The sequence below is a fragment of the Ptychodera flava genome, chromosome 22, assembly GCF_041260155.1.
Source record: "Ptychodera flava strain L36383 chromosome 22, AS_Pfla_20210202, whole genome shotgun sequence".
NCBI classification, from domain to species: Eukaryota; Metazoa; Hemichordata; class Enteropneusta; family Ptychoderidae; genus Ptychodera; species Ptychodera flava.
Genome location: NC_091949.1, coordinates 20,792,074 through 20,818,560, shown reverse-complemented (window position 1 = coordinate 20,818,560; position 26,487 = coordinate 20,792,074). Strand labels below are relative to the sequence as shown.

General features: G+C 37.9%; 3 protein-coding genes across 5 annotated transcripts; 2 read left to right on the top strand and 1 right to left on the bottom strand.

The window, feature by feature from the left end:
• Positions 1–5,014: 5,014 nt before the first annotated feature.
• Positions 5,015–8,834, bottom strand: LOC139122919 (uncharacterized). Of its 3 annotated transcripts, none has more exons than XM_070688785.1 (5): positions 8,683–8,834; positions 7,676–7,752; positions 6,862–7,070; positions 6,116–6,514; positions 5,015–5,301 (listed from the first exon to the last, which is right to left on the bottom strand). In XM_070688785.1, exons 4-5 carry the CDS (start codon positions 6,458–6,460, stop codon positions 5,164–5,166), a joined length of 483 nt encoding a protein of 160 aa, XP_070544886.1. In that variant the 5' UTR covers positions 6,461–6,514; positions 6,862–7,070; positions 7,676–7,752; positions 8,683–8,834; the 3' UTR covers positions 5,015–5,163. The 3 variants fall into 3 exon arrangements, with proteins under 3 accessions (XP_070544886.1, XP_070544884.1, XP_070544885.1); XM_070688783.1 differs by lacking the exon at positions 8,683–8,834 and adding an exon at positions 8,078–8,233; XM_070688784.1 differs by lacking the exons at positions 5,015–5,301; positions 8,683–8,834 and adding an exon at positions 8,078–8,233 and having other exon boundaries at positions 6,115–6,514.
• A 5,203-nt stretch (positions 8,835–14,037) lies between these two features.
• Positions 14,038–23,417, top strand: LOC139123380 (substance-P receptor-like). Its single transcript, XM_070689530.1, has 4 exons — positions 14,038–14,064; positions 14,642–15,043; positions 16,163–16,378; positions 18,842–23,417. Exons 1-4 carry the CDS (start codon positions 14,038–14,040, stop codon positions 19,088–19,090), a joined length of 894 nt encoding a protein of 297 aa, XP_070545631.1. The 3' UTR covers positions 19,091–23,417.
• Positions 22,753–25,923, top strand: LOC139123379 (uncharacterized). Its single transcript, XM_070689529.1, has 4 exons — positions 22,753–22,824; positions 23,960–24,226; positions 24,906–25,145; positions 25,621–25,923. The coding sequence occupies exons 1-4, from the start codon at positions 22,753–22,755 to the stop codon at positions 25,921–25,923; spliced, it is 882 nt and encodes a 293-aa protein (XP_070545630.1).
• Positions 25,924–26,487: the final 564 nt, after the last annotated feature.

Genomic DNA, 26,487 nt, shown 5'->3' with positions numbered 1-26,487 from the left:
TAAAGCAAGCGCCAATAAGAGGATATGTACTTGATGGACATAAACAAATGGGGGAAAGACAGATTCCTTTTTGTGAAAGACAGCGTAATGTTTCATATTTTTAGATAACAGAAAACTCAAAGCATTGAGTTTCGTTCGCTTCTCCTTTTATCGACAAAAGGCAAATTACGATCCTCTACATATATGATTTGATTTTCTCACCGTTTTAGCTAAGATGGTTCTTGATCGTTCTGTTGACAATTTTTACAATCATTTAGTGTCAACTTACATATCAACACATTACGTGTTCGATAAATAAACGATGCTTTAATCAACCCTTTTTGTAATTTCTTCGATTTCTGCGAAAAATATGACATTTGAGTAGAATCTCTATAGTCATCGACCCGAGATGTTGATACTGTATTATCGTGTGTAGTCTAGCAAGTAACCGAACACATGGGCAGCGAGCACAATTGAAATTAGGATACAAAAGCCTTTCTTTGATATCGCAGGTCAAATGAATATAATACTCCCGGACCTACGAACTCAGTTCGCAATCGAGAGTAATATATAACATAACATGAAGTTACCCACAATCTTTCTAAACGGTGAACGATGATAAAAAGTATTTAAAACTTAACTGTGGTGAACCTCTTCATTCCATGTATCCCTTCATGTTAAACTCGAAAATGCGTAAAGGGGCGGGTGTTATGGGAGCATTGTTTGTTATCTTGCTTTTGTCGAGGGGTAACAATGTGCTTTCCCAGAACGCAATCGTCTTTTCATCATGTGAGAGCACATCGGTTTTCGAAATTCCCTTATTTAGTGTTTTATTTGCCAGAGTTCACATCGTTTAAACTATGGCCAAAGCTTCTCAATTAAGTGCATAGTGTGGTTCTTGAATGCCCGAGTCCGCAGCAAAGATGTAATCTTAGTCTTAAATGTAGTAGCAAGTCCCCGAAATCAATTTTACAGTCTTTTCCTATAACTTAATCAATCATGAAATCGAAAAGCCGATAAGGGGATGGGTAATTTATGAACATGAAAAGTGGGGGAAGAGCTCGAATCTTTAATGGAAATTACAGAGTGATGCTTCGTGTTTGTTGATCATTGCAACTTAACCAATTTAACTAATCTCAAATCTGAAAAACTAACAGTTTCGCTGGATTTTTCTTGCAACCATAGAAGGGCAAGTCAGGATCTGCCTATTCGAGATAAAGACACTAACCCTCTGGTATAGCTGACGCATCGGGAGCTGAAGGCGGCCGTAAGCGGTTCACTTATACGCATGCGTCACTGCAGTTCCGTAAAAATAAAATTCTTGACGGCATAGTCGCCACCATTGCAATCCCATGATTTTAGTGATTGCGTCATTGTACGTCACTGCCCGGCTTCTTTAGTCTTTACATTGAGTAAGATTTGCAAACAATAAAGTTATACAACTACTAAATTAACTGAAAAAATGAAAATAAATTAAAAAGGATCAATATATTTTCGTTTGGGATAAAACATATTACACCCTTCGATAGCATCAGCCATTCACTCTCTGCACTCAGACAGCCGTTTGTCAAGAGTCATCGCCGTGGTACGATAATATATACGGTCCAGTGCAGTTTCAGCGAGCTGGCACACGCACAACATGTAACGAAGAGGAGTATCTTAAAAATATCCAAAACCCATCTACTACGAACAGTGAAGTGTCACTTTACTGAAATAACATATCTGCGCGAGCTTACGGACTCAACCTATAGTGTGATATTGTGTACTACTAACACCACAGGAGTTATATCAAAGCCTCCCTGTGTTATTACAGGTTAAAGAGTGCAATACCCTTCTGACAACTTCGTTCGCAATCCTTAGTGATATTTGACTTATAACGTGATACCCATTTACCATATTCGTTTTTACTGGTGAACAATAACCATACATACTGCTAAATTTCATCCTCATACTTAAGATCTTCTTTTAAGTAGTTGAAGTTCTGAGGCTCAGATATAGAATATTTTGTATTATTTTGGGCACTGATTTTTTGCATTACAGACTTTACGTGATTGACTCATATTTAAAAATTATCCAGGATATTAGGTGTATAATTTGAGAATTCAGTGTTTGTACAGAACACACAAGAAACGACTTTGGGTAATTCAGAAATATCAGCATTTAAGTTTATATTGACCCATACTTTACAGCATAAACCATCAATGAGAAGGAGGGTTTGTATGATACATACGTAAACTATACACTGATGCATGTATTAAATGTTGCCTCTAAGGCTCGAGTTCATAAATTAAACATTAATTTACCGGTTGTTGTTCGGGATTTCTTGGCTTCCATAAATCGCCAGCCTGTGTACGACTTTTCCGCACACAGGATGTGTCGTTTATGTATTTGATTGAATCCCACGCAAAATACTTATCAAGTCATTGTTCCTCTCATAGAAGGGTTGTTTTCGGTGATGACAGTGGCGATTGCGTTCATATGCTAATTGCAATCCCAATTAGTTTCCTTTTAGAAGGGACAAAGTCATTTTCTTTCCAAATAATTTATTATTATTATTATCATTATTATTATTATTATTATTATTACAAGTTTAGGGGCTATAAGTATTATATAGAAATATAATAACACTAGTTCATTGAAGTCTGGGAATTCTGAAAAAGAGGTGTTGTTTATTTTAATTTTGTCAAAAGGGGTGACTTCTTCTAATTGTTGTACGTGCAGCGCAGAATTATGCATCATACGGTACGGAGAGAGGGATATCATTAGGCCAAGGAGTAATTAATTAGATGCTTGTCGGAAAAGTGACACTAAGCAGTTTAAAGCGATACCAGCAGGCCCAGACTTTTAACTAGTGTGCGAACTTTACGGATACACATTCAATCGGAAGCCACAGAACAGCGCCACAAACGGCAAAAATTAGAGAGGCACCTTTTTCATCATATAGGCAGAAATCAATGTATTATCGCCTTATTTGTATTGTACGGTGATTTTTTAACAGCGCAATGGCAAATTAACTGTAATGTTATTAAAAATTACTTCAAACCATAACATAAATGATCAAAACAGGCACGTGCATATAGAATAAAACATTTTTTTTTATTTCTTGAAGTGACAAGACTCAAATAAATTACAAATAAACAAAGTTTCGGGCAAACATCTTTTACAAACTCTCTGATATCAAAGTAACTTATCCCACAAAGTTGCATTTAAAAAAAAAGGGAGAAATAAAGAGCTAAACAAAAAAAAAATATAGGAAACGAAAAGGAAAGGTACACAGAAACTGAAAAAATACAATTGACATTGTTAAAGCAATGTAAGCTTAACATCTGTACCAAGTTTCATGAAATCTGATGCAGTATTTCTCGACATATCAGTCTAATTATGAAACTTAGGTAATTGACATGATACTGCTCATGCCGTTCAACAAATCAATGTGCAAATGTATGACGTAAGTCAATGTCCTTATACCAACTTTGAATGATACTGGTGGAAAGATGTCTGAGTTATGGCTCTGAACATGGAAAGATCGTAACAAAATGGCCGCCATGCAGCCATATTTAATCTTACTGTCTAAAAATCTACATGCATATGTATGACATAAGTCAATGTCCATGTACCAACCTTGAATAAAATCGGTTGAGACTTGCCAGAGTTATGGCTTTTGACATGAAAAAAAAACCATAACAAAATGGCTGCCATGTGGTCATATTGGATCATATCGTGAAACAAATCGATATACATATGTATTACATGAGTCAATGTCCTTGTAACAACTTTGAATAAAATCGGTTGAGATATGATTGAGTAATTGCTCCGTACATGAAAAAATGTAACAAAATGGTGGCATGGCAGCCATATCGACGTGCATATGTATGACATAGGTCAAAGTCATTGTACAAAGTTTGAATAAAATCCATTTAGACGGGCCTGAGTTATGGCTAAGGACATGAAAAAATTGTAACAAAATGGCTGCCATGCGGCCATATTGGATCATATCATGAAACAAATTGACATGCATATGTATGACATAGGTCAATGTCCTTGTACCGACTTTGAATAAATCGGTTGAGATATGCCTGAGTTATGGCTCCTTACATGACAAAATTGTAATAAGATTGCCCCATGGCAGCCATATTGGATCATGTTGTGAAACAAATTGATGTGCATATGTATGATGAAGGTCAATGTCCTTGTACCAACTTTCAATAAAATCGGTTGAAACATGTCCGAGTTATGGCGCCGTACATAAAAAATTGTAATAAAATGGTCGCACGATGGCCATATTGGATCATATCACAAAACAAATCGACGTGCATATGTATAACATATCAAGTAATCCTTGTGCCAAGTTTGAATGAAATCGCTCCATGTATCTCTGAGATATCTGGGTGAACGGACGGATGCATGGACAGACAAACGCACACACTGACACACGCACGGACATGACCAAAACCTATAAGTCCCCCAGGACGGTATCTGTGGGGACTAAAAATACAAGCATCAATTTAGTAAAAATATGATTCATAGAAAGAACCAGGTTTCATTGTTTTTATTTACATATTGGTTTGTTATTGACTTAATTAATTTGTTCTTTACATGTTTATTTTATCATGATTTATCTTTACTTTTATCACTATGGCCATCATTATTTCAGGTTGCTTATTTGGTCCTGTATGAACCCCTTTGTGTTTTTGGCAATTTCACATGACTGGGATTGTCATCACATGATGCTCCCTTACCATAAGTTCTAATTTCTTTAAACCATTATGGCCAGGTACTTTACTATACCGGTCCATTCCCTTCCTAATCTCATGATGGATACTCTCTACACCGTTCTGTGAGGAAACCAAAGCCAAACCCTGTGTTTTCAATCTGAGGGATGACATGATCTTCTAACATATGCATTTGGGGGTTACACGTTCATAAGGAAAGTGTTCTCTGTAATATGCCATTAAATGTGATATGTTTCCCTTCCTAATCTCATGATGGATACTCTCTACACCGTTCTGTGAGGAAACCAAAGCCAACCCTGAAATCGGAGGGACGATATGATCTTCTAACATATGCATTTTGGGGTACACTTTCATAAGGAAAGTGTTCTCTGTAATACGCCATTAAATGTGATATGTTTGAACTGAGAATATAACTGCTAATATGTTCAACTGACATTCTATTGCTTGTACTCTAAAGATTATGGCAGGCTGCAAATTTTGAAAATATTGGCTTATACAGACCACAAATGTGTGCAGCCTGTTCATTCAGCTGTGGGCATATTCTTGCTGTGGTCCTGATGACGCTCTTGCACGTTTGAATGTTTTCTTCCTGAAACACAAAAAATAAAAAAAGGATATGATAACTTTCTTTCAAAGAAGCAAACAGAGCTGTTTCACTGAAAGTAGGTCAAAATAATGTAGACGAAATACATCTTCTGTAGTATATATATAACACACAATAAATCTAACACTGAAAGCTTGAAAATCATGACAAGCAGAATACTGAACCTTTTAATGACTTTAGCAACAAAACAGTGTACAGTTGTAAAACACATACTTTACAGCACTTGTTCACATGATTGTCAATGAATGCCTGCCCGTGGTAAGAATGACGTCCAACACCAAATGACTGCAGAGCTTGGTCAATACCGCAGACTAACAAAACCACATTGTTTTGGCAGTTTCGCTTTTACGTCTGTAGCTTCAGATATCTAAGAAACAAAGATAAACACTGTGTTGTCTGGAAATGACTGCACTACAAATGTGCACAAGCCAAAATTCTGAAAATGCAGCATAGACATGACTGTGCACTTGAGATTGACAATGTTATTGCTTATCATCACAAAAATGATCTTACTTCTCAATATGCCATTTTCAAAGATGAAGGAGACCCTCTGGGATCTCAGGTTGCTAGACAGGTTATCTGTGGGTGTTCTCACATGATACAGGAAATTTAACACCATGCTAAACAAACATTACATGTTTATTTAACATGGCAACTTTTCCAGTTTGATAAAAAGTGACTTGGCTAGCAACTCACTGCCACTTAAATTAATTGTGTCTCACAAGATTTCAAAATTATCACAAAATCATGTATTTTTATTTTGTTAATGTACTATGATCTTCTATTCATAAATACTAACCTTCCTGTCAGCTTCTTCACTGAGTTCCTGCACTTTCTCCTGGGCTTTTTTAACTTTGCCCAAGGTCATTAGTGGCGGTCTGCCATCATCTTCACTGTTGTCGTCATCATCATCATCATTGTCACAGTCATCATCAGCAAGGAGAGCCTTTTCAACACTATCAGCCAAGGTCTTAGCTTCTTCTTGGAGTTCTTTCGCTTCACACTGTAATGTCTCGACTTGTTTCAACATGGCTACATATGTGTCAAATCCAGCAGGCTTCAGCACGGGTTCATCAATGTCATCATCTCTCTCCAGAGTCGTGATGATCTTGATATCCAGTACTGCACAGCTAGCTTCCATCATGGTGAAAAACTTTTAAAACAAGCCAGAACTGATGTGCAACCCTGGCACTGCAACCTGTGATAAAATATAAGGGTTAGCACATGCATCTTTTACTTTTAATGTATGACAATATCTTGTAACTTTAATTCATACCTACCTATTTATGAAGAAAACACTACATACAAATATACAACAACTAGATTGATCACAAATACTGACATATGTGCTGGCTTCATTGTCAACTTCTATTTGTCTACACCATTATGGACATAGTAGCATGCACACATGTAGATAGGTCACAGTGTGGTCTGTTGAACTGTTCAGAGAAAGGTAAAGTGAACTGATTGAAACAGAACAGAGCTATATGTTTAGTTGGTCAATGGAAGCAAACAACATAGTGGATTGAATTTATTAGTACATACTCTGTGCAGTGGTACATTGAAAAGTGGCTTTCTGACACTATTGTAGTGCTGCATGGCATGCCTTAGGTTTCCACCAGTTGAAAGAAATTCACTGTGACATTTTCTGATATCATCAAGGGTTCTCTTCTTCATTGATGACAATGGCTGTTCCTCCTTCAGCAACTGTGTTTGTTCCTTGCTGATCACACAGCATACGCAAAAATATTTCCCTAAAATATTTCAATGTGAGGAAGACAAGGAACAAAAACTGACATAATTACTTATAAACCTTAGTAGGTATAGACATGACTGGTGTTCATGAAGTCAATTTGATGTGCATGTGTGAACTCTTGGAGAGGATGTACCTGTAATATGCAAACTTATCAATTTAAATATTTATTTCAAAGAAATTCATGGTTACTACATTTTGCATTGCCAGTATACATATTAATACTATGTGTAAGAATTAAATTGAGAAATAAACACAAGAATTTCTACAGAGGAAAACAATCATTTGTCAATAGCTTGCAAATATTTATCAAGATCTGACCCATTGTGTACCCCTTCCTTTAAATTTATCTGACTAATCAATGTTAGCTGTGAATGTCTTAAGTCAACGAAAAACTACAACAAATTATCATAATTGTGTTCTACAGCATATCATACACAATGCATGCTGATTATTAACAGTCGCACATATTGCAAACTGATAGGTCAAGGATGTACACATGTAAATCATAGGTAAAACTGAAGTGTACACAATAAACTGCCTGTCCTGTCAGTGCCTCAACTTTTCTCACGTATAAATCATAGCATGCAAGTATACATTTCATACCATTTGGTCCAGACAATCCATAACTCTGGGCCAGATACTCATAATCTCCCATCATCCGTGCTAATAGTGTCTTGTCCCTGAAATAAATCAAAGTGGAATGTAAGACAATTGTCCACACCATTCTAAATTAATGCCCATGTTTCTACACATCAATGCATTTTGTACATGCAAGAAAACAACTTTGCCCTTTGTACTATTTAATGTAGGTATCATATTTATGCTGCATAAGTTTGGTCAGATTTGCACATTGTTTTTCAGATTTTTGGATCAGCAGTATAATGCATGTATTAAACTTGGATAACCAATATGTATGTATCTGAACTTCCTAATATTGTACCAAAATAGATATATGGTACAATCTGTTCATTGTTTGTAAAACACAGTATGCATGTTTAGACTTACTTCCACTTTGTGCCATCCAGTTTGTCTACCTGACCTCTGTTAACAGCTAAAGCTATTTCTAAATTGTAATAGGAATCAGGTGCTGCAAATGTACTCCAAATCACTGTATTATCTGCTACATTTGGATTACTGATGTTAGCAACTTGGTAAACCATTCTCAGGGTCCCTGACCCTTGTCCCCACCTAACTTTATCCAAATTTCACTGGTAGGTATTGTACCATGCCGGGTAAGTTTGCTAGACCTGAAGACAAATATGAACAAGATGCAAAAACAACAGTAACACATATATTCAGTAATATGTGATAACAAGATTACTTATCCACAGTCTTTCTCTACATGATCATAATAGAGTTTGCACACAATCCCAAAAGTCTGACTGCAAGCCTGCTGTCCCAATATTAATACTCATGTGCTTATATAAGAGCATATAAGAACAATCTAGAACTTTTATTGACATGCTAATTACTCTTCTAAAATTCTCTCTCTTACACAACTAATTAAATTTCCAGAAAATTCCAAACATGACTTATTAAATTCATGGTTGTGAGGTCAAGAAGGACAGTGACCTTGATGAGTGTGGGGGAAAATGACCTGCATAACATACCTCACTTCCAATATTCACATGCCATGCCTTGAAGTAACGCCGTAATTTCCTCTTGGCAGCCCATGTTGTTCCCATAGCAACTTCCAAATGAAGGCCAGCACCTGGAGGTATGTCAGGAGTGAGTCCCAAGATCTGGAGGATTTTCCTCCTTGTCCTTTGTTGGTGTCTCACCTCCTCTCACTCAGCTGCAGCATCGCATCACCACCACTGACAATGTCTCTCCTCTGACTTAACTGCAACACCCTCTGACGTCTTGTCCTAGTGCTAGCTTCTGAGGTTGTTTTTCGTGGCTTTGGTGTATATAGTTAAACACAATGGCTGAAAAAAATCACACCAAAAATTGAAAAACCAAATTTATCTTTCAAAAGTATATGTGGGTGATAAATTCATGAAATTGGACTAGCTCATTACTTGATGAAATTAATTTGTTTAATTTGTTGAACCACTACCAGGTCACACATGTACTACAAAACCAAATAAATGTTATTACAAATACAAATTTACAAATTATCATATTCCATGATAGCTTTATCAGAAGAATTTACTCCAAAATCTAACTGTATATTGATATGTGGGTATAGATCAGCAAGAGTAATGCCGGTAAAAAACTCACCTGGCCCTTGGTTTTAACCTTTATCAAACTATCATCACTTCTGTTTGCTTCTATTTTTTTCTTGACAAGTGTTGTTGCCATTTCTTCATACTGTAGCAGCATATGCACCGCTGATACATTCTGCAACACAATTTCTGCGGCCTTCACTGCACATATATTGTTCTGCCTATCCCTTGATGTTTCATCATTTGATGTCTCGGTATTGATTTGGTCAGGAATGGGGACTGGAGTATGGTGGCTTCTGATGGGAAATGGGCTCACTGACGAGAAGCAGTGGTCTCCAGCAATGGACTGGTAAACACACCATTCCGTGTTGTGTTGCAGATCTGCAGTGGCACAACTGACTTACAACCGACATTCCCATAATCACATGTGACTGTGGCATTTGATAGCATGTTTGCAAAGGCAATGGGGGGACTTACAATAGATTCACACATAATAGAGAGACGGCAAACAGGACAGGATGAAGAAACTTGCAACCACTGACACAAACATTCAGCACAACACACATGTGGTCCATCACACAAAAGTTGTATTGATCCATCTATTATGTCTTTGCAAATGGGACACTCCATTTCTTCAATGAGATCATTGAACCTCTGTCTCTGCAAGGGAATGAATCTTCTCATCTTTTTTCCTGCCCTCTGTTTTACAGCTGCTGTTAGATTTGTACTGCCATGAGTTTCACTCTGTAGTTTCCCCGTCTTTCCTGTCTCCTTGCCAGTGATACCAGAAATGTCACTGCCTTGGTACTGACTTGGTCTGCCCCTGTTTTTACTGTCTTTCTTTTTCTTTCCTGCCTTACACAATGCATCACACACCGCACATCTCCGTACTCTACAGTGTCTGGACCATTTCACTACGTGTGTCCCTGGCCGATAGTTTTGTTATTGCTTTCTGCCTGCTGCCATGAAGCAATGACTCTCTTACAGAGACAACAAAAATTAGACGGGTGAACATCAGAATGTCTTCACTAAAACTGTACTCTGAAACAATTCTTTAACTCCACGATAAAATTGGAGCATGGATAACTTGTGCCATTATTTTCCGTGCACAAATACGACACCGGTGTTTTAGCACACGAGCATGAAATTCGAATGACATTTTCACAGTCTAGGCCAACAGACGATTGAAAAAGACGCCAGAAAATATGTCAGTGTGTAAACAAACCCGTTACCAGGGAGACATGCGTGATGATCCGAAAAACTATGCTCAACTGCAACGCACATATGACGTAAATAAAAAACCCACACGCATAAAAAATAACCCATGACAAATCACGCCATGAAATGTACAGATTAAATCACTGCGGACACGGTTAAATCGGTTTCAATCTTGTTAAAATTGATTTACTTAAATTTGAACCTCGTAAATTACACAACACATTAATGAAAATACTTACAGACCGCCATGCTTTATGTTATCAAGTTGTCCGTGCTAAGAACTTCTCCTGCAAATGTCGCGAGGTCTAAGGTAAACTAGCGATAAACATCCAGCTATGCTGAGTATGCCACCTTATTAATTGAGAACAGCTTTCACTATCACATTTGAATGCATTTTTTAAATGATTATGGGTCAGAATTCGAGGATCAACACGCGCACGGCGAGCGATCGTCTCGGTATGCACACAATACGGTGGCCGCCATCACTGAGAGTGCGTTCGGCTGTTCGTTATTTGTTTGCTCAACCTAAGTTGCCAAGTCGGCCGCGCCGGAAGCAAAACACAGGTGACGTATCCGCCAGTATGAGCATGCGCAATTGAGCCTGGGAGCGCGAGAATATGTGTATAGTACCGTAGAACTGTCTCGCGCTATCATGTCGTTGAGCTATAAAATGTGTGCATGTTAACAGAAACTGGAATTACTGCAGAGAATACTTTCCAGGACATCACATGTAAGTCTCTAAGGTACCAAGGAGGACGTTTAGGAAATCCTTTCAGAAAGTTCACGCCGTCTGTGGCCATTTTGTGGAGTATATACGTACCTGCACTGGCTGCAGCGTATACAGTATTTCTACTGTACAGTGCACATATTGCCGGATAATATGCGATGGAATTTTGCGTTTCACGTCGTTCAATCATTCAGATGGAAATACCGCCCTTCTCAAAACTTTGAAAAAAAAAGGTGACAGGTTTGGAATGCTAACTCTTGTATATCAAGAATGACGTAATTTAATGAGAAGACATTTGTATTCGAGCACGGCTACAGTTTTTGATTCGAAAACTCTCATCATGGACCATGGTTGTATTCAACAATCGAGAGGGTTAGGTGAGTCGAACTTTTTCCTATGTCCATGTAGCACTTGTGCAAAAATAAGCGAGTCCACAGGCCTTTGGCAAATCAATAAATGCGTTTTTCACCAAGCTGAAAGGTTGAAAGATCCCTCCGTCACTTTGGGACGAGGTAGATAAATGCAGTCAAACCCAGCTGGGCACATAATGTGACTTTGTTCTGGAAATTACGAAGACGACCGGCCGTGCGGTGCGGAACTTTGCAACAAAGTTTCAATATCTGAACTGACTACTTGAATGACAGGCACAGGAAACAATGGCCAATAAAACGCATTCTCGTTGCATTTTGATAATAATGTATCAATCACAATGACACAGAAATTATGCCTCCTCCGGCAGAAGGGCCGTGGCCAATTTTTAGCCCTGCTACAGTATGTCTCAGTGCTGAAAAGGCCATGTTGTTGCCAGGTTGTCATGGCTACTTTTAAAATTTGCATACAACTCTGAGAGTGAAACGGGTTGTTAATAGGTCACAAAACTTTTGAGTCCCACTGTCGTCCATTATACCTGTTTCCTTGGGTATTAAAGGTGTGCAAGTATACACATCAAAAGACTAGAAAATTCACTTCATGGGCAGAATCTCATAAAATAGCCTTTTCTTGTCTGGTTAACGAAAAAGCTACCCCTGATCTAAAATATGCATGGTTTTAAATAAAAAACCCGAATGGTTACCATGGCAACACGAAACAAAATTGAACATGGAGTTCATGCTGTGATAAATACACTTAGGAGAGCATTTGCATAGTAACTGGGATTACTTTTAATGGAATTTGAAAACTTTGAAATATTAAAATGCAAATATGTTACTATGGAAACACAGGGCAGTAAAAATTGATATCATGTTTTGTCTTTCTAACCCAAAATAACCCTTTGATATAATATTTATGTTGATTACTGGATTTTAACACTGGATATTTGGTCTTTCTAACCCAAAATATCCCTTTGCTATAACATATTCTGTCGGTTACTGGATTTTAGGTGGAATCTTTGAAAAACTGGTAATTTTTATTCCTGAATGGTTACCATGGAAACATCTCACATTAAAATGAGTGTGATTGTTTTGGTGTGCTAACAAGAAAAACCCTTATTATGATTTTTTTACATCAACCAATAGTTCTTTAATAGGAATTAGTGAAAGAGTAACATTTTCATCCAGAATAGTTACCATGGCAACTCGAAACATTAAGATAAGTCCGGTTTTTGTGTTCTCTGACCCGAACTCCCCCACTAGGTAATTTTTCATATATCAATCAAAGTAACTTTTCATGGGATATTAGCAAAACTGAAATTTTCAACCCCTAAAATGGTTACCATGGAAACATGGGGCAGTGAAACTGATATCATATTTGGTCTTTTCGACCCAAAATACCCTTATGGTGAAATTTTCACGGAAATTGAACCTATTATTATTCGCGTTATTATTTCTATATAATACTTATATTAATTATTATTATTATTATTAATTGTTTAAAATGCACTACACATACGTCTCAGCACATTGTATATAGCTGTATAAAATAATTTAAAAATACAACCACACCAAAAAATTAAAACAGAAAATTACACATAAAACTGAGTAAAAGGTAGGTTTTCAAACTGCGCTTAAAACTATCTACACTTCTGCGTCTTAATTTCAAATGGCAAATCATTCCATTGTAATGGAATTCCATAGTAAGGGTGCACATACTGAAAACGCTCTCTGTCCATATGTCTTGTTAAAGTTGCCACGGGACTGGGTTAAAATAATTTGTCACTCGATCGCAGGTCTCTGGCAGGTACATGTAATCTAATAAATCTCTCAGATAAATAGATGCACTTCCATGGATAATTTTGAATGTAAGCAACAATGTAACATTTCCGTTATTTTATTTGATGTGACAAATTATTCAAGTCACTGAAACGTTTTGAATTATCAGTCATCAGAGCTTGCATATACGCATAACACGTAACAGTGCTGATGACGTAATAACTAATCTGTACCTTAAATTGTGTCATCAAAGCAGTGTTATATCCACAAGCACAGAGAGAGTAGAGATCAGATAACTGACAATCAAGCATACTTTAATTAGCAGAAGAACATGCTAATTGTTCACATGAATAAAAAATAATCAAAATATTATCAAAAGATAATGACTTTATCCCTTTAATGAAGATTCAACGATAACACGATTGGAACTAGTTTGGGATAATTGGATGGTGAAGTAATGTCTGTTTGATCTGCAAATGTAAGCTCATCTGCTTTTCTTTTTAAGTTACACAATTGTTTTATGAGTAATTTGTAATATTGCAACATTCAGGTACAGGGCACCTAACCCTTATGAGAAATTTGAAAACTATAAAAATCCAATTATCCCAAATTAGTTCCAACCGTGTTCAATATGAATTTACTATGAATGTCCGAAATTTCGCATATAAATTACACTCGTTTAGCGATTTACTGAACTACTTAAAGATGCGATATAAAGCTGAAGAAGTCGATGTAAGGCAACCCATGACATAAGAGAACGTTCCGTGAACCTTTTTTCTGCTGAAGGGTCTGAACATAAAAATCGAGTTCCTCGATACCCCAAGCGGTGGTTTAACCAATGACTCTACAAATATTCTTTCGCTTTCGTTTGGAAATAGTTCTAAAATGTTTAGCAGATCCACTTTATCACTTTTTTATTCATACACACAATAACACCAGAAGCAAATCTGTCATCTCCAAAATGTTATTGACTTGAACATTTTGTTAGTCTGTCCTCTGGTATAGATGTATGTTACAAACAAAGTGGAAGAGTTATATACAGTAATTTGTCTAACTGGTGTTTAGATACCATTGGGCCCTATAAGTCGCTAATTTCTGTCAGCATTTAATGGTGTCAGAGTCGAGCACTTAAAGCTTAAACAGAACGAAAAAAAGTTCCCACCTTACGAAAACATGAGGTCCTAGCACTATGGTGCCTCCCAGTCTAGTTTTATGATTGTCTGTTCTCGCTGTGGACCTTTATCCTAATAATTGCTATGACTGATGTTGTTAGATATAGTGAACAATTCAATTTATTGCCTCTTTACAGATTGCAGTTATAGTGAGTATTTTCACATTGACGGCCGTTGGAGTCGACCGCTACTTTGCAGTCTTCTACCCACTGAAAGTACGTGTCACCAAAAACAGATCCAAGACTGTCTTTATCTTCATCTGGCTGCTTGCTGGTTCCCTAGCAACGATCCAAACGGTCTTCGTCAGAGTAGAACACAGAATCTACGATGACGGGATCATCTACTTTTGCAGCGAATGGCACCCAGATCTAGTCTTTGCCAAATATTACGAGATTTTGATGTTGCTGGTGACGTATGTCATACCACTTTGCATTCTCTGTTTCACTTACATCGCTGTGGGTTTACGCCTTTGGGGTCGCACGATTCCTGGGAATGCCGACCTTAGCAGAGATCAAGGACAGACTAAAGCGAAGAAGAAGGTAATATAGGCCTATTATATGTAATTGTACTCAGACACACTTTAATTTGGTTCGAATCAACTTGTCCTAAACAAACTCAGTCTGGGACAAGACTGTTACACAGTCCTTTGTTTACCAGGCAGTGTGGCCATCTTCTGCCAAAAGTCCACTCGCGTATGCTCGGTCAGTCCTGACCATGCTCATCATTTAAACCAAACCCTCACAGTCGTAGAGCATCATCGCTGTATAAACTGAGCAAAGACAGATCAACCAAAACGTATAGATTGTGCTCTCATTTCAATTTGCACATTTAAACTAGACTTGTTTTGGCCCATCGAAATAATTGCCCAGTCTCTTACGAACAAGTCTCAACAGATCGCCTGTGGGAAATTCTGGCTTTGGAAGAAGAAATATTCTGACTGTGTTTGTTCGTGCCTACCTCTCCAACGAATATCACGTTTCGGTATCGGGGTTTTTATCGACCTACATTTCCATGTGAACTTCGGATCCCCCCGTTTCATGACATATAAAGCAATTGCTTGAGTACATCAGTGATGTTAGATAGACAGGTTCGTCAACTTTGTTGTCGGTTGAATGCCTCGGTACTGTATAAAATGTCGAGTGGAAATAATGGAATCTACTTCCAAAATTAAATTGAGCTCAAGAAGACCACAAAATAACAGTACAGCAAGAGGTATTTTGAAACTCGTAGCTCCCCAAAACTGAAAGAGGGCTTATCGATAACATTATGTTCTCTATCAAAACTTGAGTCAGATTTTAGAGGTGATTTCAAGACACTTTCGTTGAGAGTGTCAAGCACGTCTCAGGACAGCTAACTCCTGTACTTAGCCACTGGACATTCACTTCTACCTATAACCCATCCGTAATTCTTACCGCAGTGTGAAATGTTCTGGTTGTAAACATTTAGAGAGTACGCACCCTGATGCCATTATCGCGTGCAATTGAATACATGATATCTGTCCATTACTATTATACCCAGGTAAAGCAAACTTGGAGATAGCCAGAGTGGACTCTATTGAACATTATGGACTTTCATGGTAGTAAATAATATTTCTCATTTCTCATACCATGATATATCCGTATGTATTATGTAACATCTTCCGTAAACTTCCATTTCAGGTGATCAAAATGCTGGTGATAATTGTACTCCTCTTCGCTCTCTTCTGGCTACCCTCGCACGTCTTCAAGATTGTCAATACCTTTCATCCCAAGTTGTACGGTGACTTGAGATACCAAGATACCATAAGAACGATCCATTGTTTCGTTGTGTGGTTCTTCACAGCTCATAGCTTCGTCAATCCAATGGTGTACAGCATCCTTAATGATAATTTTAGAGTAAGTAAGAGGTTATCATACGCACCTACAGCCAACTTCAAGTCAAGTTTCTATGACTGCGAGCACCATTAAAAAAAACTGGCTTTAATTTTGTAGAGATCATGTAAATGCCAGAAAAAATCCCAACGCGCAAAGACTGTATCACGGGAGGATGTACCTTAACGATAGATTTGGAAAGAAAGCTTTTGATATATTGTGGTGGCCTAATCGTATATCGCAGTATGGATATAGTAAAATTATAAACAGTAATTGACCAGAATTTCACTTACGGGGGAAAATCATCGATGCGCCAAAATGTCAGTACGGTCTTATCAACAGAAAACCGCGTCCTGTACACAGAGGAAAGCCTTCATCGATTTTTAATCGGCATTCGTCGTTCGATTTCCTGCCATAGGAAAGCTTACAGTATATAAATCGGAACAAATCTAATATTTTCTAGATCTAATAAGATGGGATTGATTGGGATATTCTTCCCAAATTGTCAAAATTGCATTTGTCCGTTGAAAAATATCTGAGACTTAATTTTGCACTTCAGAGAAGGTTTTTCTACAGTGCTTTGCTGCCAAAGCCTTGTCTCGTTTGTCTGATCTTTCATTCCTGCTCCGAAATCATTGAAATTGGACAAACCTTGTAAAAAACACAGTTAAATCCCTGGAAGCGATATCTATTACACGATGGTAAGTAAGAGTTTCCCAATTCTTGATTTATTAAAAAAGTATAATGTCCATCATGTTCACATAATTAAGGTAGAATGCGCTTCAAGGGCAGATATTCCGACTCTCAAATTTTGACAATTTGACAATTCCAGCTCTAATCTTCTACTTGTGGGGGCTCATTGTAAAGTTCTCGGAGTAAGAAAACTTTTTACCGTCCTAGTTTTTCGAAATCGAAAATTTATCCCTCCCATATAGGCAACACAGGGATGGTGGCCATTTTGAATTTCAAATATCGGTAAATGTTAGGTTATTAGTTTCTCTAATACCACAATTTGCACGTTGACCCCGGATTTTTATTCTTAATTTGGTGAGATAATTATTGTTGAAAGTTTAATCGAGGAAAGTTTGAACAAAACTCCTTCACTTTCGAGGCACATACTACCCTAAAGTAAGAAAGTTCCACTGTTACAGACTATACCATGGCAATTGTAAAGACTTTAAAGTCTTTCGACGCAGACACATTTAATAAAAAAAGTATCGGCTACCAAAATAACCGTCTAAAGATGAAAAATTAGCTTCTTTAATCGATACATAACGCTAAAAATTGTGATTAATCGGCAGTAATTAAATTCAATATATTCGACTTCAGCAAAAGCGATGATCCTCAAATATAAAAGTAAAGCACTGCCATGAGTACGACATAGTCTCACGATTTTACTCACGTTCATAGAGAGAAACGTTTATACTGAAAAGGCGGATGACGTAAACACCTAGAACGGAACGGCGTGGACACATTTTTGCTAGACAGTCAATTATAGGCTTGCTGATCAAATGACAGCTCTATTACGTTAACTCTCTTCTTACACACATGAAAAGCCTGGAAAACACCATTAGAGGGATTAATTCCGCTAGGATCCCATCCGGTCCCCACTGTACGTTCCCCTGCCTGTGGAAAGAAGATGACGATACGGGTAGAAATTAGCAGTGCAAAGTGGTGTGGCATAATTTGCCCAGGGTGTTAATCTTGTATACCCAAAACGTATAAAGAACTGAAGGAAATTGATGAATTGACTCTTTATTCCTTGTAGCAACTGCATATGAAGTATTTTTTTTCACCATACACTGGGAACGGATAAACTTACCTCTAGGTGGCAATTAACATTGCGTCATTTGGCATGGGCATTAATCATGCATTTTCAATTTTCACTGAAAAAAACTGAAGAAAATCGAGGAATGAGCTGCTTTGTCAAACTGATCGGTAAACATGGAGCATGTACTTGGTTTAGTGTACCAGACTCGTGTAGACTTTGGCATTGGGCATTCCATTGCGTCATTTGCCACTGGCGTTAATCTTCCGGGAGAATGAAATAATTGACCCTTTGGTCCTGCTTGTATTTGTAATAAGAACACTAATTTATTCCGCAAACAATGTTGACAAGCTTTACGTCTTTTGGCATCGTGTATTAATCAGTCGAACCTTTGGATTTTTAAAGTTAAACACTTGTAAATATATCGTCCCTGCTTTACCTATCAGGTTTTCAATTCGACTAGAAAACTTTACTTTAAAATTGTGATAGATACGTAACAGGTAGCCGTGTTGATCTAAGTTGGTAATTTACTAGGGTTTAGGTAGCATTTAACTGAGATCAGCTGTAGTGATTTGGCATGGGCTTTCGAAGACAACAGTCTCCTTCGTCAGTTGATCTCAGTAAAGTGCTACCTTAACCCTTAACATTTTGATAATACATCAAATGCTGCATTTACAGGAGCTCTAATTATTAGGAACGTTGTTTTTTCCTCTTTTCAGACCGATCTGCAAGCATTAGCCCGAAGATGCTACATACGTGTGCGTAGAAACAAAAGGATCTCTTTCAGATCACGTAATCGCCGCCGATCGAATGGCCGATCGAGCCTGTCAACGACCCGAACGCAATCTCTATCGTCAACGTCATTTCTTGGAAGGAACAAAAGACTCTCTGAGAAATCTATCATCATGAAGGTGGAAGAAGATATGAATCAGAAAAGGTTGAGTTCAGGTGGCAAGCCAAGTCTTTAAAGTGACTACGAACCCCCAGAAGATTTAAATCTGGGAAAGGACATTGCATTTATTATCTATGATTCAAATATTTGCTATCTCCAGTAATATATATATATATATATATATATATATATATATATATACACACTACTGAAAGTAGTTTGACCACGTGATGTCACGTTTCCTATTATTGTTCCTCCCCGCTGATTGATGTCTTGGAAGGGAAGAAACAGTGTTCATAGCATGTCAGCATAGCAATCTTACATGGAATCAGATCGAGTAAAGATCGAAACTTCGTCATAAGGCAGAGTTTTATGCATTTCAACGACCTTCAGATGGCTTGATGAAATTAGGTTTTTACTCGAATCGAATTAAAGAGACACACACACACTTATATGTATATCATAAGGCAAATACACCTCACAATGTATTATAATATTGAGGTTGTGGAACAACGAGGGGATGTTATGACATGTTTAAGGACGTTTTTTAACCTTTTTTAAAGATGAAGAATATGTCGCTGCATGAAAACCCTATGATACTTACTCTATTAGCGTGAATTATTGCCTGTATTTTAGCTGAAGAGTGCATATACAGATGAATACAGTCAAGAATACATTGCTTGTGTGTTCATAGCATGTCAGCATAGCAATCTTACATGGAATCAGATCGAGTAAAGATCGAAACTTCGTCATAAGGCAGAGTTTTATGCATTTCAACGACCTTCAGATGGCTTGATGAAATTAGATTTTTACTCGAATCGAATTACAGAGACACACACACACACACACACACACACTTATATGTATATCATAAGGCAAATACACCTCACAATGTATTATAATATTGAGGTTGTGGAACAACGAGGGGATGTTATGACATGTTTAAGGACGTTTTTTAACCTTTTGTAAAGATGAAGAATATTTTAATAAATCTTCCACTCAAATTACTCACCATTGTCAATGGACACTCAGGGCATATCTAGCCATGATACTCACAGAACCATGCCATTTAACCGCGTCTGTAATGTAATATAGCATTTTTCAAAGTATAGTAAGTGCCTTTCAGGTTTCTTTCTTCAAACCTTATTCTATTCTCCCAGTAACTCACAAGTCGAGACTTGTGAGGGTCATGTTGTGTACTTATTACAGGCATAATTCTATTCAACCTTCTTAGCATTAGTGAAAATATTTGGTAAATTTTACAAAATGTCTAACGGGGCGTGCCCTTTGGATACATGCATATATCTCCTTTTTATGAATTGACTTCTACAAGATTTGTTGAAAATTAGCATTTACAATGTTTATGCCACTGAGAGTGCCTGATAGGTAATACATTCAAATAATAGGAGGAGGAAACACTTGTTGAAACGCAACTTGATCGCGTATTTGTCGTGCGGCATTGGTAAGCAAGCCTACAAAAACAGATTAGTCACATACTTTATGGCACTGTCAAGTACATTGACGTGTTCATGCGAGCATGAAAGCTCCCACTAACCCGCTCATGTATTGTGAAACAACAGCTTTCTTGTGTACCATTGGTTGTTCACATAATAACCAAATGTCGGATTGGGCATGCCGGCTGGCTGCTGTGTTTATCCATAAGGTACGGGGAATATTAATTTTATAACAAATTGATAGACATTTTCACTAAACGAGGCCAGGTACATGTACCTTAACCCCTCACAATTTCTGCATAGCATTTCAAGGTAAACAGTATATATCTGATAGCTGTCGACCCTAATCTTCTCCACCAGTTATTACTACCAATCAACAAAGCGGATGATTGGTCATCCTGGTAAACAGTTTATACGATAAAAAGGCCAAGCTATTTAAAGGGCTGGTGAAGAGTAAAAATGAAATTTTTATTGCTTGTTTATTTTGACGAATAAAATGGTCAAAAAAAGATCTGCATTGGAATTTTTCAAAACTGCGCTCCCAGTTCCGAATAAAGGCCCTAGCGACGCCCTTGGCAACAAAGATACAAATCTTCGGTACACTTCGGCAAATGTCGGGTGTGACGTAATTTACAGCACATTGACCGCCGGCGATATTCACGTCAGTGCTTTTGTGTGCATTCTCGAAATCAATCGTAAAAAGTTGTAACAGCGCCTAAGCGTTATGTCGCTGTGCAATGTTCTCATTCAGTATCAAAATTGTTTCAATGACCGAAGGATGAAGATCTGGCCCAAAAATGGACCAAATTTGTAAAAGCAAAGCGGGTTAATTTTACTCCTGTAGCCAGGCGCTAGCTCTGCATGGCAGGGCTGTGTGTTACCGGCGTTATACGGGGCGGCCGTAATAACATGTATTATATACAAAGGTACAGACTTATTCTACCTGCAACTTAAAACTGATAGTGATTTTTTAGCTCATTCTTTGCTATTTTACATAGTATTTGGTAGCTGGTATCAGACAGTTCGTGTTCGTGTCGGCTACATAGACGATCTGATGCCGTAAGCTTATACGCCGGTAACACACAGCCCTGCCATGCAGAGAGCTCTACTCTAGCCAGGCGCGTACTTCGCTACAAACACTTCACTGACGATTGGTACGATTGGTTTCACGGAATACAATAATGAATTTTCCAGAAGGCAAGCCCTAATTTATAAGATTATCAATAAAACTAGTGATTGGCTAGACTGTTTTGGTGGTGTAGTTCTACCCCACGAGTTCTACGTAACCGAAGACGTCGAACGACTCAGACGACTGCATGTGCTTCAGCTTTCCAAGCATTTCTATGTTGCCAAACCATGTGTTGCGCAATCGATTGTCTGATATATGTACGTCGCGGCGATTAAATATCATACCGTTCACACTTGACGATGTATTCAGTGTAGAAGTTACAACAACAACAGACCTAAGCTTAGGCCTACATTGGCGAAGAAATTAATCTGTGAAAATATCGAAAATTCGCAGTTGATTTTAAAAACGTGTCCGGTAGAATGATTCTTTAAAGGGATAGTATCGGCAACTTTTGACCATTTTTTCCGCCCGACCACATAATAAAAACCAAGCTACAATATATCTATCCCACCCTAATTGCCGATTGACAAGGAAAAAAGTCAAAACTAACACCCGAATGTGAATAACGAACGGTAATAAAAGTGTTTGCTGGCCTGACGCGCGGCGCTAGTGTTTACAAAATGTTAGGCGATCACGTGGTATGGAACACAAGGAGTGATGATATCACTAGCCACGCGAGAGCGGGATTTTAAACGTGATCACTGTAACAATGGAGACGGAGAGCGTCGTAAGTAATGCATATTTATATCCGACTTACGCACATGTGTATCTGTTTTGATTGTGATGTGTGATGTACGTCCACTGTTCGTTTGAATCCGGAGAGATATTTGTTCAAAGTCTTTTCTTCTGTTGCTTGAGTATGAGAATGGTTTTTACGATTCAAGTGGTGATGCATTAGGTCAGAGTAAAAAAAACAAGGTAATTTAGGCCCGGTTGGCCGGACCCGGCTTCGGCAGTCGATGCATCGCGCGAGCTAGCGCCGGGGCCCGAAACCACGGTCACCGCATCAAAAAGCCCGAAACGTCGAGCATTTTCCACCAACTATTCTTTACTTTATTTATTTACCAAAGTTTAAAACTAGTGCATGCATAATTCGGTAAGTTTGGTTTGTCATTTGTCGGCGAACAAGTCAACTATTTCAAGGTAAAGGTGACGATGCGATGCTGTACTTCAAAGTTGCAACGGGATCGGGAATGGCTTGCACTATGGGCCGCTGACACTAGTTGTGTAGGTACATTTGACGTTGAACTACATGATCCGCAGGAATTATTTTTTGAGCAAAATTTTGGTGGTATTTGTAGTGAGTCATTACATTTGCTAACTCTGGTTACGTTTCCTAAATACCAAACCAATAAATTCAAACGTGCCACATTGTTTCTTCTACAGCGAGCACTACAAGTACAGTATACAGTGAGCAGCGACAGTTCGCGAGCTCGGACGCGGGGCCCGGGTCACCATCAATCATTGATCAATGATCGTTCAGTGTACAGCCGTCCGCGATGTGTACGGCCTGTTGCATCTGCTTATTTCCCTGAAAGTGTTTTTGCATTTTGGCTAACATTTCCATCGCTTGTATTGCCTATTTCAGTCTATTTTTAAACGCATGTTCTTTGTTTGCTTTTATGGGGGGGATTCTTATAAAAATTTACTTTCGTCGCGAGCATCACCAATATCTGAATATGACAACAAAGTCAACATACAACACGTGTAGCCTACATGCATGGTTACAGAAATAAGATTATTTTGCAAATGAAACACAACTGCAAACTATAAGTCATGTGAAGAATTTATTTACATAAGTGACCAAATTTACCCAGTTACCCGCAACTCAATTTGGTCTCACACGTTTGTAAATTTTTAGTGATTTTCGAAATGTTCAAGGGTTATGACTGTAAAGGCCAACATAAATATTTTACATCGCAGAGCCACACAGTGGTGGACATGTGAATAGGCTTCCTTAGGATCAGATATTGCCAAACTGTCAGATACATTGTTCTATTGACAGGGACACTTGGTTTTACAAAATGCATGTACAAACACAGATTTATATAACTAACAAAAGATTTATGATTAGAAAGAATTCATTTGACTTGAGATAATCCCCCCACCCGTTTTTTTTTAATTTCACCTCAAACTGTTCATACATCAGGCAAAATTCTACCAACTGAAAAAAGTTTACTTTGGGCCAAGTTTTATTTATTGACAACTGACTAAATCTACAATTGTGACACATGTATTGCAATGTGTAATAAAGAGTCAGCAGTACGGCCATCCATGCATGTTTTTGATACTTAGCAAATAACTTCAATATCAATATTCACACTCAACATTAAGTTTTGATTTGATTTGAATTCACTTTCAGACATCGTCTGTATCACCTGTTTCATCTAACTCAGAAAGTACATATGAAAGTGAATCAAGAAGTAGAGGCAGAGGACGGGGCAGAGGGAGAGGGGGAGGGAGAGGGGGAGGGAGAGGGAGAGGAAGAGGAAGAGGGAGAGGTAGGGGTAGGGGTGGAAGTGCTAGAGGTAGAGGTGGAACCAGAGGCAGAAGACGTAATATTCAGGGGAGTACACCACAGGCAGCTGATGGCATCCAGCAGCTGGAAGAAAGGAAAACAATGCTACGTGTATGTACATAAAATATATTTATTCAGAAATCCTGAAATAGTAAATAAAACACTGTAAACACAGGGTCTCGCAAGTAATATTTGTATAGAAGTTATGAATATGATCAATAAATGTCTTGTATTCCGGTAAGCTTGTTTTCGTTATACGAACCTTACCTGTTATTAGTGTGTGCCTATTACTTTACCCTAGCTATCTGTGTATAGTATTTCAAAGAAACAGTCTATATCTGATAATTGCCCTCCCTAATCCCCTTCATCAATTTGTTCTGCCGATCACCGACGCAGGGTGGGGTGGGGTGTGTGGGGACTTATCGCACGAACCAAATACCTCGTTAGCAGATCATAAGGTAGTAGACGGACTAACTAGTGATAAGCCCCCCACCTCCATCCCACATCAGTGATCGGCAGAACAAATTAATGAAGGGGATTAGGGAGGGCAATAAACAGGTATGGACTGTTTTCTTTGATATACTATACACAGCTAGGGTAAAGTACTAGGCACACACTAGACACAGGTACAGCTTGTATAATGAAAAAAGTTTAATACAAGACATTTATTGATCATACTCATAACTTCTAGACGAATATCGCTGGCGAGACTCTGTGATGTAACATGACAGTTTTGTCGAGTACCACACAGGATAATCTTTTAAACATATTTGCACCTTTGTGATTGCAGGAACTTATTCAAGAAATGAGTACAGAAAGCAAAGACAACATTCTTTTGCAAATGGTTGATTACCATCCAGCTTTGGTGTTCAATTTAGTAAAACCTACAGTCTTACAGTCAGGATACCATCCACCTGAATCATCACAACATCCAAAATGGTGTATCTGTACACATTGCAGAGAAATGCCAACTGAACTGGAACGAGTATGCTGTGATAGGCTACCAGAAATGTGTATATCTCAACTAGCAGTAAGTCACTCTTTTTTTTTCTAAATTGAGAGATTACAGGCAGATAACCTCCCCTTGTAAAATGAATGTAACTGATACATGAATGCAATATGACAATGACAATGACAACTTTTCGATATATTTGTTTGATAATTAAACAGTACCATTAGTAATGTAATTTTCACTAGACTCAGGCCCCTGCAAAGAATCATGTAAACTCAGTGGTATTTTACATGTACTGATTATCATTGTCAGTCTTTACATTTGGAATTGCCTTTGCTAATCTGGAAACTTGATGGTAATCAATTTGTTTGCCTACTGTTGAATTCAAGTGCCAAGTTTACCTCTTCTGATTATCACACACCCCTTCCCAATTATGACATTGGTTTGGGTTTGGTGACTCAGGACTCTCTTGTAACAATTAGTCTATGGCATGACTGGGTCATCTTGAAATAATGACTACAGAAAAGAATTTAATAATGTGTAATTTTTTCAGGATTTCAGGCTCCTTGTACTGAATGAAGCTGTATTGGCAATAGCTAGAATATACAGAAGAGATGTGTTTGCGACAGATGATGGTGATGACATAAATCGTGCAAATCGCCATGCTGCATATCGGCAGTTCACCATGTGGAGACACGGATTTCTAGGTGCTGGAAATAGACGTATCATTCCCAGTTGCTGTGTTTGGTCAATCAGAGACAAGTACCCAGACTCTTTTGGCAATTACACAGGTTTATGCCCTCGAGACTTGCCTGATTGTTTTTTATCAGATATCCAGGAAACTATCACACAGTAAGTGAGGCTACCCACAATTCTCCATGATCTGTACACACAGACATAACTCACTGAACTGAAGCAAATTTCTTCTCTACACAGAACAACTCGGTCCATATTTCAAAATTCTAGCAACATAGTTCTGATAATCATAATTTTCTGATTTCTCACTGTGAATAATGAGAAGATCAACCCCTTTTCCGCAGAGGAGATAGCAATTTGTAATTTTGTTGACATAGATTTTTGACAGCCTTACACAATATTTTCAAGGAAACTAAGGGAATAAGTGGCATCTGTGTTGGCAAAAGAAAGGGTATTGATTTTTTTTTAATGTTGTAACAAAGGAAATTTGCATGTCTGACAGGCGGTTTTGATGAGACCATCTTAGTTGCTGATAACTTTATCTTGACAAGTATGCAATTTTAGCACCTCCAAACATGAACTTCTTATTCAATTTACTCTTGAATGTTAAACAAAATCAATAATTTTGGAACATAGTTTTAACAAATAATCCTGAACTTAAATTGTAAGTTACAAATTGTTAGAAACTGATAAAATTGAAAAAAGCCTTAAAGGACCGAAGTCG

Coding starts and splice junctions, on each gene's coding strand:
- LOC139123380 (XM_070689530.1), top strand. CDS start 14,038: ATGCGATATAAAGCTGAAGAAGTCGAT. Junction 14,065..14,641: donor ATAAAGCTGAAGAAGTCGAT/GTAAGGCAACCC, acceptor GCCTCTTTACAG/ATTGCAGTTATAGTGAGTAT. Junction 16,379..18,841: donor TCCTTAATGATAATTTTAGA/GTAAGTAAGAGG, acceptor TCCTCTTTTCAG/ACCGATCTGCAAGCATTAGC.
- LOC139122919 (XM_070688785.1), bottom strand. CDS start 6,460: ATGATGGAAGCTAGCTGTGCAGTACTGGATATCAAGATCATCACGACT. Junction 5,302..6,115: donor GTGAAGAAGCTGACAGGAAG/GTTAGTATTTAT, acceptor TTTGTGTTTCAG/GAAGAAAACATTCAAACGTG.
- LOC139123379 (XM_070689529.1), top strand. CDS start 22,753: ATGCGATGCTGTACTTCAAAGTTGCAACGGGATCGGGAATGGCTTGCA. Junction 24,227..24,905: donor AAAGGAAAACAATGCTACGT/GTATGTACATAA, acceptor TTGTGATTGCAG/GAACTTATTCAAGAAATGAG. Junction 25,146..25,620: donor TGTGTATATCTCAACTAGCA/GTAAGTCACTCT, acceptor TAATTTTTTCAG/GATTTCAGGCTCCTTGTACT.